Genomic DNA, 12367 nt, shown 5'->3' on the forward strand with positions numbered 1-12367 from the left:
CTGTTCCAGAAAGCTACCACTTGGTGTAAATAAATAAAATCTGTCCCAAATGTCTCCTTGAACCTTTTCGCTCTCACCTTAAATGCATGTCCTTTAGGTTTTGAATTGTACTGCTGTATTTGCTTTACCAACTTTTCCCTCTGCCTCTTTTTTTCATTTAGCTGGTTGTAATTCATTCTATCCATCCTAACTGTAGTTTAATTGCCCAGAGTGGTTTATCTTCCAGACCTTGCAGAGTTTGCTCTGGCACTCCCCCAATGATCTGTCATTGACTCCCTGCTTTTCACATCATCGTGGTGACTCGTGGAAACGCCACTGAGAAATGCAGCACAAGTTTTCATGTACCCACTGACTGCCTCATTCTTAGCCCCCTTTCATTTCTCTATCCGATTCCTTGTTTACTGCCCTTTGGAACATGGGCAGAATTTTCCTGCAACTCCTCACTGGGCAGACAGAGCCATTGCTTAGAGTTTCCATCTTAAAACCACTTCCTAGTCACCTGCCCATCTCCTCCCTGGTGCTCCTCCTCTTTGCCTTTCTCCCATGGGCCAGTCTCTCTTCCCCCCCCAGATTCATTCTTCATCAGCTCTTTAACTTGTCCACCTATCATTTCTTAGCTTCTCACTTCATCCCACTTCCCCTCAGAGTTTCATCTATCACATGGCTGCTTGTGCTCCATTCCCTCCCCATCACCTCATTCCAGCTTGTTCCACCTTCATTCTCAGCCCCGATGAAGGGTCCTGGCCTGAAATGTCAACTGTTTATTCCTCTCTATAGATGCAACCTGATTGGAGTTCCACCCCCACTTTAGGTATGTGTTGCTCTGGATTTCCAGCTTCTGCAGAATTCCTTGTGCTTCCTAGGCTCTGACAGCCAGCTGTCCGAACCTACCCCAGGCAGTATGTGACTGTTGATTTAATCTTGGTGAACCTCAAACCACACCTCCACTATTTCCACCATTTGTAATGTGGCCTGACTCTGCTGCCTCAAAACTCATGAGCCTTGGGTCCCAAGTCGTCAGCTTCAGGAACGTTTGTTACGATTCACTCACCTCACCTCTGAACTGATTCTAAACCTACAGACTCGCTTTCAAAGACTCTACAACTCGTGTTCTCAGTATTTATTTTGCGATTTTTGGATAAGCACATGAATGCAAGGAAAATGGGAGGATACGGACATTGTGTAGGCAGAAGACATTGGTTGGCAGTGTGATTGCTAATTTAATTGGTCCAGCATAACATTGTAGGCTGAAAGGCCTTTTTCCTGTGCTGTACTGTTCTATGTTCTACAGTACTCTGCAAAAGTCTTTGACACCCTAGATTTTTTAAATTTAAATTGTTTTATTTTTTGTCTTCTGCATTCATGTCAGTAAAAAGAGCAAAATATAGATTTCCAAATGTGCTTTTTACAAAAAATTCTCTATAACATTTAATTGTTTTTTGGAATTTATAAGAAAGTAACACTAAGTAATAGGCCACTTCTCAATTTAAAAAAAAGATTACTTTGCAGGTATATTGCGCAATGCACGATTAAGCAGAGTTAACATGCGGCATGTTAATGATCAATGACAGATTAAATGAACTAAAATGATTAACTGAAACAACAAACAGGTGTCAGAGGAATCAAAATTGGGTGTAGGACAACCAAATTAAAAGGTGAGAGTGTGGCAGATGTGACAGTTTAACCTCCAAATCATCGATCCTTGGGCAGCGGCAAGAGTAGGCAGAGCAACGAGGCACAAGGTGGTCATCCTGCGTCAGCAAGGTTTTGCGGAAACCAAGAAGAAACTCAATATGTGCTGTCCAAGATCTTTTTGAAGGAGTACAAAGCAACGAGTGAGGTCGGGGACCTTTGACAGGACTTTGCTCTGATGTTGCTGGGTAAGACCTGAATGCCTGAATTCCCTCCAGCTTTATAACAATTCTTTGATTCTGTGATCAGAGTTGACCAGAGATTAACTATTGAATTTAAAAGCAGCTTATTGAGATTGATGCGTAGTGTCTGAGAAAGTACCAAAGGCACTATAATCATTCTAAACGTAAAAGTTGGGGGAATTTCGATGTGAAATTTGTGCCCACATTTCCCGGTATTATTTTCAGGCAAAGTAACTAAATGAGAGAAGGTGCTTAAGTGCCTTCTAGCTTGTACACCCCCCCCCCCCCCCGACCTTGTTCTGTCTTCTCCCCACTTCCAGAACTGATGAAAAATCTTGGCCTGAAACATCAATTATTTATTCGTTTCCATAGATGCTGCAGACCTGCTGAGTTCCTCCAGCATTTTGCTTGTGTTAAAATTAATTGCTGTCAGTCTTCATTCCTTGAACAGTGTGAGAACTTGAAGTGAACTTCTGCTTAGTGTGGACTAGATCCCTTTTTACACTATTATGTAGAAAGTTGCTATCAAGCAAGAACTTCTTTAGAAGTGATTCGTGAAGTATAAAAGAGAAAATTGCCCCCTTGCACATTGTCATATCTACATAAGTGTGATAATAAATGATTTAAGTTTGACAGACTTTTATAGACGTTTAATGGAGAGTATATTATTTGGCTGCATGACAGCCTAGTATGGAGCTGCTAATGTGTTTCCATACCAGGAAAATCCTACAGAAAGTAGTGCATACGGCCCAGTCCATCAAGGGTTAAGCCCTCCCTACTGTTGAGCACATCTACAGGAAAGCAGGGATTCTCATCACCCACGGCATGTTCTCTTTTTGCTGTTGCCACCAAGAAGAAGGTGCAGGAGCCTCAAGACTCGCATCACCAAGTTCAGGAGCAGTTATTCCCCCTCGACCATCAGGCTGTTGAACAAAAGAGGATAACATCACTCAACTTCTCTTGTCCCATCATTGAAATGTTCCCGTAACCTATGGACTCATTTTCCAGGGCTCTTCATCTCATGTTCTCCATTTATTTATTGTTTGTTTATTCACTTATTATTTTTTGTATTTGCACAATTTGTTGTCTTTGCATACTGGTTGAATGCCCAAGTTGGGAAGGTCTTTTGCTGATTCTATTGTGGTTATTATTCTATTATGGGTTTATTGAGTATGCCTGCTAGAAAATTAATGTCCATGCTGTATATGTACTTGATACTTTGAATTTGATGGAATGAACCCCATGACTTCTTTCAAAGTGCTTGCAATGACTGGCCGCAGGTTGTCCCTTTTATTCCACAGTTTTGCTCTTCCTCTATTGTTATAATTTCCTTTTTTTAAAAAAAAAACAAATCTTCATACTGTCCTGGTCCACAGCCAATCCATATTTTTCTCCCTTTCACAACAGTACTGACTTTGGCTTTCTGAGCCTGACATTCTGAAATGCAGTGTGCAATCCACAGCCACTTCACTTTGCCAAGCACCTTGAAAGGCCTAGATAGAGTGGACACAAGAGGATGTTTCTTATGGTGAGACTAGGTCTAGTGGACACAGCCATAGAATAGAGATGAAGAGGATAGGTGGTAAATCTGCCACAGGTGGTGGTGGAGGCTAAGTCATCGGGATATTTAAAGTGGAGAGCGAAAGAGTTCTTGATCCGTAAGGGTGTCAAAACTCGCGGGGAGAAGGCAGGAGAATGGGATTGAGGGGGATAATTAATCTGCCATGATGGAATGGTGGAGCAGTCTCAATAGGGTAAGTAGGTTAGTTTTGCTACTGTGTCTTTGGTCTTGCATCTGTGGTCTTGTGGAATCCCCTTTTGTGACTGTCTCAAAGTTTATTTGCTTTTATTTCTGTGCATCAGCCTGGGGACATCTCACAGAGGTTTTTTATTTTAAAAAAAAGCTAAATAAGTCCAAATGCAATAAAATGGCCAAATTATAACTGCAGTATTGTGGAGGTATTAGTACATGTGGAACAGCCAAGTCTTTGAGCAAGATTTTGGAGGTGGTTTTAAACCCCATATTTCAGTTTTGATAGTGCTGGTAACCAAGCCAAGACAAACCTTTAAGGATCCCAGTATACTTCAAATTATATGTTACTTGGTGTCTATTCTAAAGAAGAAAGTCTAATTTCCTGGGTCTCTTTTAATGAGTAAATCTTATTTATGATAAAGTTTCATAATTTTAAGTCTTGAATTATATACAAAACAAATCCTTAAACTCCACTTCAGAACTGTCATCTACCTATGTCAGTGGAAAAGTTGATGAAATAGTTTATTTTCTAAAGCTTTGGTCATGTACTTGAGTAATGGCCTTGAACTGAATCCTGCAGATGGTGCTTTTTGGTCCTCCATCTCTCTGATGTCACTGATTTGCCAAATTCTCTTGCCTTTCCCTCAAAACTTCAACGCGTCGAGTGGATATCAACTTTAGTTTCAAAATTGGCATTGGATCACTTCCAACACCATTTCAAAAAGCATAATTAAAACCATAACTTCAGTGTAAAAGACAAATGCTCCAGAAATTCCAGTTCCGTTCTACTTGATCTTCACTGTCCTGACGAAGTGTCTTGGCCTGAAATGTGAATTGTTCATTCCCCTCCATAGATGCTGCCTGACCTGTTGGTTTCCTTCAGAATTTTGTCTGTTGCTCTTTTTCCCTCCCCCACTTGGTTTTTCTCGCATCTTGATCGCCACCAGAAGCATTTTGTTTATTTTCTGTATCAAGCATGTTTTATATTTCCTTGCTGTGTGGCCTTGCAAATCTGCTACTTGTGTTTTCATCTAAAGCCCGGTGACACCACTGTCTTGACCCTTTGCTGGATGCAAAAGTTAAAAGTAAGTTTATTATCAAAGTACTCATGTCACCATATGCTACCCTGAGATTCATTTTCTTGCAGTCATTTGTAGTAAATACAAAGAAACACAATAAAATTATTGAAAAACCACACACACCAGGACACACAAAGTGCAAAAGAAAAACAAACTATGCAAATACAAAGAGAAAAACAAAACAATAATAAATAAGCAATAAATATTGGTGGCATGAGAAGAGTCCTTGAAAGTGAATCCATAGGTTGTGGGAGCAGTTCAGTGTTGGGATGAGTGATGTTGAGTGAAATTCCCTCTCCAAGAGCCTGATGGTTGATCGCAATTACTGTTCTTGAAACTGGTGGTGAGAGTCTTGATGGCAGAAACGAGAACAGAGCATGGCCTGGATGGTGGGGGTCTATCGTGGATGCTGCTTTCTTACAACAATGCTTAATGGTGCCAGAAACTTTGCAAGTTTCTCTTTTTCTTGTAAAAGTTCTAAGTAAAATTTGTTATCAAATACATGTTACCATTTACTACCTTGAGATTCATTTTCTTGCAGGCATTTACAGCAAAAATAATAGAATTTATGAAAAGCTATACGTAAAGACTGACAATCAACCAGTGTGAAAAAGATAGATTATGCAAATAAAAAATACTGAGAACTTGAATTGTAAAGAGTCCTTGAAGTCAATCTGTAGGTTTCAGAATCAGTATAGAGTAGATGTGATTGAAGTTAAACACACAGGTTTAGGAGTATGGTTGTAGGGTAATAACTGTTCCTGAACCTGGTAGTGTGAGACCTGTGGCTTATGTACCTCCTTCCTGATGCAAGAAGAGGGCATGGCTTAAATGGTAAGTGTCGTTGGGTGCTGATTTCTTGTGGTGGCACTCCGTATAAATGTGCTCAATGGTGGGGAGGTCTTTGCTTGCGTTGGCCTGTGCTGTCTCCGCCACTTTCTGTAGTTGTTTCCATTCTTGGGTATTGATGTTTCCATAGGAGGCTACAAAGCAACAATACCACATCTTAAACCAAATGTTGGATACTTTTAATCTCACAAGATCGTGTGAGCTTGTGTAACAGATTGCTCATCATGTGCTGCTTGAGCCTTGCAGTTCGCATGAAAGTTTGTCATTTTTTTTCTGATGAAGTCTTGTGTGTACTTCTCAGTAGTCACAACTCAATTGCTTAATAAACCATGCATGGCTTGGCAAGAGCTGCACAAACATGCTCTCTACCATATTGTTAGGTACACTTGCTAGTTAATGCAAATATCTAATCAGCCAATCATGTGGCAGCAACTCAATGCATAAAAGCATGCAGACATGGTCAAGAGGTTCAGTTGATCAGAGCACACATCAGAATGGGGAAGAAATGTGACCTAACTGACTTTGACTGTAACATGATGGTTGGTGCCAGACAGGGTGTTTTGAGTATCTCAAACTGCTGATATCCTGGGATTTTCTCACACAACAGTTTCTAAAGTTTATAGAGAATAGTTCAGAAAACAAGAAGGCATCCAGTGAGTGGCAGTTCACTGTGCAAAACTGCACCCTGTTAACGAGAGAGGTTAGAGGCGAATGGCCGCACATTGTAACAATGTTATGCTGAACAGCATTTCTTAATGCACAACACGTCGGACCTTGACGTGGATGGAGTACAGCACCAGAAGACCACAGAAAGTACACTCAGTGATCACTTAATTAGGTATATGGGTTACCTCAAAGTCGCCACTGAGTCTATGTAGAAGTGATTGGTTATAGCTTTACCTCATGGTTACTGCAGACTGGCAGTTCTTCATCTCCAGTGACGTCTATCCCTTTGATTTTGTTAATGACTCACATTGATGTGCTGTCTTTGCAGAGATACCTTAATGCTGCGAGTTTTGTGAATTACCAGGTAAGTGATTCTTGCTCACTTCCAAAAGGTCTCGCTAACTTAACACCCCATACATTTCCCAACCCTGTGTCTCTTTCTCAGCGTGACCAAGGTGCCCCTGGTTAGTCACGAGTTGGGTGATATTTTTAATTTCCCCAAAACACAGTACAGGTGACCCATGTTATAAGGGTTTGCGTTCCTACAAAATGTGCGTATGGAGTTGATGTGGGATGTAGGACCCACTTCTCTGCTGTGCAGATTTATGATTCTTTAACAATAATCTTTCCCGTGTCTTCTGTTTTAACTCTCAGCAATGCCTTTTAATATTTCCCTTGTGTTTCATGTTCACCAACATTCTCAGCATATCTAGTGAAAGACAATTTTGCTTTCGTTTTATATATTTCTGGCCATCCATTTGGTGCCTTCCACTTTCACACTTTTTTATAAAAAAAGTCTTTTAGTATGTCCCCATCAAAACCTTTTTATTATTTTGAAGACCCTTACCAGGCCACACCTTGGCCTTACTTCATCACCCCTCCTCCCCTCACACTAGGATGGAGAATCTGTTATCCTTAATGCATGTAGAGTTATAATGCAGTAGAGAGATAGCATGGGAGCAGGCCCTTTGGCCAACTCATCCATACTGGTCAAGTTACTTATCTGAGTAATTATTATTTGGCCCATTTTCCGCCACACCTTTCCTATCTGTACCTGTCTAAATACCCTTTAAATGTTGTAATTTTGCCCCCCACTTACTTTACTATCTTTATCCATGCATCCACAGCCTGTGTAGGGGAAAATATTACCCCACCCTTAAATTTTTCCCCTCTGATTTATGTCCTCCAGTTTACTCGCCTTCCCCAGGATGAAAGACTGACCATCAGTGTTGCCTCTTTTTAAAATTATTTTACTGCTGTGTGGACCAACCATTCCTCTGACAGGAAATTTTTACACGACCTGTAAACTGTGCAGCACTTTAAATGTTTTTGTAGCATGCACATCCACATTAGGTCCTCCAATATTCCACTTCTGGTCTGTTTCTGGATTTGCATTTGATTGAATTCATAAGACTGAATCCACGTTTGTGGTCAGCACTAAAGCTTGAAATGTTCCAACCATGTCAACAAGAAATGACAGGCCTTCAGATTCTTCTTTTCTAAGCACCTAATTCAACATATTAATGAATTTCTTAATTGAAACAGGCTTAACTTTCTCAGAAACGACGAAGTTGAAATTACGGTTTTGCTGCAATATTTTCAAGGCAACGCTTTTGTTGTTTATTGAAATAGTAGCTGTTTTTTGTTAGTCATACAACATTCTCTTTTCCAAATTCAAAATTGGTTGTGCTTGCAATCTAAAGAGGGTCGGAAGCTGGCCATTCTCTAACTCATCATGAGGAAATCTATTATTCAAGTGATTACACACATGCTGAATGAATCAAACAGTAGGTGCAGTATATCGACAACAGAATTTGTAGATGCAAGCAGATCTTTCACTTTGTTACTCCAACAGTATCACTAAGGTATTATAACCATAACTTGTCAGTTTTTACTTTTGCATACTGCAGTGCTTCAATTGTATTCAAACAACTTTTTTGAAGGATTTTAGAAAGAGGTGCCAGATCTTCTAAGACCATAAGACATAGGAGCAGAATTAGGCCATTCAGCCTATTGAGTCTACTCTGCCATTTTGCAGCTGATCCCGGATCCCACTCAACCCCATACACCTGATAAGATCATAAGATATCATTAAAAACAGTTAATGCTGCTCATTATTATTCATTCATTATGTACAGTGTCATTTGATGTGGCAATCGTGGTCTAATAATCATGATTGTTCTTAGCAAATGTTTCTACAGAAGTGGTTTGGCATTACCTTTCTGGGCAGTGTCTTTGCAAGGCCATTGACCCCCGGCCATTATCAATACTCTTCAGAGGTTGTCTGCCTGGTGTCAGTGGTCGCATAACCAGACTTGTGATGTGCACCGGCTGCTCCTGTGGTTTCATGTGACCCTGATTGGTGGGGAGATGGGGGGAGGGGTGGGGAGCTACAAAGCAGGTGCTACACCTTGCCCAAGGGTGACCTGCAGTCTAGTGGAGGGACGTAGCACCTTGCACCTCCTTTAGTAGAGATTTATTGCCACCCTGCCATCAAGTCCATATGTGGATTGGTCAAAATATTCAGGCAGTACTTGCTGATTTAGAAAATTTTTGGATTATTATTTAGAACATTTGATTGTATTAATGTATAATTAATTACAGGGCATTTCACAATTATATTAACATCAAAATGATAGTATAATTTCAAAATTAGATTGCTTAAAAGAAAATTCCAACTGTGGCAACAAAGGCTATGTGCACGGGAGCATTTCAATTGCTGCGTGGTTGAGCATCTGCGTAGCTTGGAAAGAATGGTGGTGACCATTCACTTTAAGTATGCCGCATAATTTTATAAACCTCCAATGCCACCAGACCCAAAAGCCCCAGCCTATCCAATTTCTCCTTGTAATTCAAGACTTCAGTTTGGTATCATCCTCGTAACTTCCAGATCTGCCATTAGTGTATTGTAATGTAGTATATTTTTGTTTGAATTTCAGGTCCGACATTTGTACATATGTGACTTCCACAAAAGCTTCATACAAAGTGTGCGAAACAAGAGAAAGAGGAAGGGAAGTGATGACGATGGAGGCGATTCACCAGACCATGATGCTGAATCCCCGGAGGTAATTATATCCAGTATCAGTAGTTCCTATTTAAAACTGAATTTTGTAGTTACTTTTTAAAACGTTGTCCTTTCTTTCATGATGGTGCTTTAGATCTTATACAGGCTTCCCCGCTATCCGAAGGTAGAGCGTTCCTGTGAAACCGTTTGTAAGCCGAAATGTCGTAAAGCGAAGAAGCAATTACCATTAATTTATATGGGAAAAATTTTTGAGCGTTCCCAGACCCAAAAAAATAACCTACCAAACCATACCAAAAAACACACAAACCCTAAAATAACATGAACATATAGTAAAAGCAGGAATGATACGATTAATATACAGCCTATATGAAGTAGAAATATTGTATGTACTGTGTAGTTTCACATCAGAATTGGGAAGGCAGCGAACTGAAACGATTTGTAGAAAAAGAATCAACTGCCTGCACAAGGCTTCACAGTCATGGTAGTCTTTCTCGGGGTAAACACAAGTATAAAGCGGGCGTCTTTTTTTTCATAAAAGCGAAAATTCTCTTTGGCGAAAACAGGTACTAATTTAGGTCATTCGTAACAGCGAGCTGTCGTAAAGCGAACATTTGAAAAACGGGGGCCACCTGTATTAGAAAATTTATAGCAGACAAATTTCCAGGTTCTCTTGAGTGTGCTGAATCCTTCTATAGACTCGTAGAACATTACAGCACAGGAACAGACCTTTCAGCCCATCTAGCATGTGTCAAACCATTGATCTGCCTAGTTCTATTGATCTGCACTTGGACCATGGCCCTCCATACCTCTACCATCCTTACCTATCCAAGCTTCTCTTAGATGCTAAAATCAACCCTGCATCCACTACTTGTGCTGGTAACTCATTCCACCCTCGGAGTGAAGAAGTTTCCCCTCATTTTCCCCTTAACAATTCACCTTTCACCCTTAACCCATGACCTCTAGTTGTAATCTCACCTAACCTCTGTGGAAAAAGTCTGTTTACATCTACCCTATCTATACCCCACATAATTTTGTATACTGCTGTCAAATCTCTCCTCACTCTTGTATATTCTAGGGATTAAAGTCCTAACCTATGCAACCTTTCCCTATAACTCTTGACACCACAGGACCCCAGCATGGCAATAAGTTAACTTTTTCCAGCTTTTTGAGCTTTCTCAGATTATTTTATGTGATGTAAGGACTTTGTTAAATAACTGGATGTCAATATTTTAGATGCATCAATTGTAATCGTCCAAAAATCAATAGATTCTGACAAAGTAAGTCTGTGACAGAACTATTCAAAAAGATCTGATGGCAAAATATGAGTATGGACCAATTAGTCTTAAGACTTCTGTTGGAAAATTTGGGAAGTAATTTATTTGGAGAATTGTAATCCAATCTCACGCAGTCAGCAAAGCTGACAAATTGTTGGTTTTGAGCAAGTGCTGACTGAAGGAAGCAGTACCAATTTGGATTTCATGCCTCATGAAAGGTCAGGTCTACAGGATCAATACAGCTCAGCACATCATGGAAACTAGTGTCCCCTTGATGGGTTTTGTCTGCATTTCCATGGGCTCTGGCAGCATGGTAGCATAGTGGTTAGCACAACGCTTTATAGTGCCAGTGAGCTGGGTTCAATTCCCACCTGTTCTCTGTAAGGAGTTTTTGTTCTCACTGTGACCGTGTGGGTTTCCTCTAGGTGCCTGGGTTACATGTAGGTGCTCTGGTTTCCCTCCAAGGTCGTTGATGGGTTAATTGGGCATTGTAAACTGTCCTGTGATTAGGCTAGGGTTAAGTGGAGGGTGGACGGCGGGGCAGGAAGGGCTTATCCCAATAAATAAATTTTTCTCTTTACCCTACTAAAGAAGCCCATATATTCAAAGACTTCACCTATCCTGAGCATTCTCTGCCCAACCCTTTGGGCAGAAGATACAAAGTCCTGAAAGTGAGTATTGCCAGATTCAAGGTTGGCTTCCCCCCCCCCAATGAAGCTGTAGAATGGTTCCCCTACTGCAGGGGTTCCCAACCTTTTTATGCCATGGAGCCTTTCCATTAACAGAGGTGTCCATGGATACCCCGGTAGGGAATCCCTACTCTAGTGTGATCAGAAGGACTTTTGCCCTCACCGTCTACCTCATTCTGACCTTTCACTTTACTGTCTCTCTGCACTGCTCTTTCTGTGTAGCTTTTTATTCTACATTGTTGTCTTCCGTCAATGCAGTGATATGATGAAATGATCTATATGTTTAACATGCAGAATAAAGTTTTTCACTACCTCAGTACATGTGACAATGATAAACCAATTGACCAAGTAATCTCATGCGTAGAATCGCTAACAGGCAGGAAACAGTGAGTTGGGAGAAGGAGCTAATTTTTATGCTGACAACCTGTGACAATCAGAGATCACTGGGATTACAGCGGTTTACTTTATTTGGTATACCTGTACATCAGCTCGTTAATACAAATATCTAATCAGCTAATCATGTGGCAGCAACTCAATGCATAAAAGCATGCAGACATGGTCAAGAGGTTCAGTTGTTGTTCAGACCAAACATCAGAATGGAGAAGAAATATGATCTAAGTGGCTTTGACTGTGGAATTATTTTTGGTGCCAGAAGGGGTGGTTTGAGTATCTCAAACTGCTGATCTCCTGGGATTTTCATGCACAACAATCTCTAGAGTTCAGTGAATGGTGCGAGAAACAAAACCATCCAATGAACAGCAGTGGGTGGAAATACCTTGTTAATGAGAGAGGTCAGAAGAGAATGGCCAGGCTGGTTCAAGCTACAGTAACTCATAACCACGAGTTACAACAATGTTGTGCAGAAGAGTATCTCTGAACTCTCGACACGTCGAACCTTGAAGTGAATCGGCTACAGCAGCAGAAGACCACTCCTGTACCTAATGATTTGGTCACTGAGTGTTTTTCTTTTAACAGAAGTGAATGTTAGTAGCAGTTTTTTTTTTTGCAGATGGTGCAAAAAATAATGAGAAGGGCAGTTACTAAAGTTTACAAGCAATTTGCTGAAATATTCTTGGTTAGTAGGTGGTCAAAAAAATTGGTGAATAGAACATAATTTAGAAGTCGAGCACCCTTTATCTGAAATGCTTGGGGCCGGAA

General features: G+C 40.6%; 1 protein-coding gene across 2 annotated transcripts in view; it reads left to right on the top strand.

Annotated features, from left to right (window-relative positions):
• Positions 1-12367, top strand: part of sap30l (sap30-like) — a 30271-nt gene that overhangs the window by 2458 nt on the left and 15446 nt on the right. For both annotated transcript variants that reach the window (XM_073048006.1, XM_073048005.1), the window contains exon 2: positions 9161-9286. In XM_073048006.1, the coding sequence (XP_072904107.1) occupies positions 9161-9286 (126 nt within the window). The remainder of the gene's footprint in view (positions 1-9160; positions 9287-12367) is intronic.

The sequence above is a fragment of the Hemitrygon akajei genome, chromosome 6 (genome assembly GCF_048418815.1).
Source record: "Hemitrygon akajei chromosome 6, sHemAka1.3, whole genome shotgun sequence".
Taxonomy (NCBI): Eukaryota; Metazoa; Chordata; class Chondrichthyes; order Myliobatiformes; family Dasyatidae; genus Hemitrygon; species Hemitrygon akajei.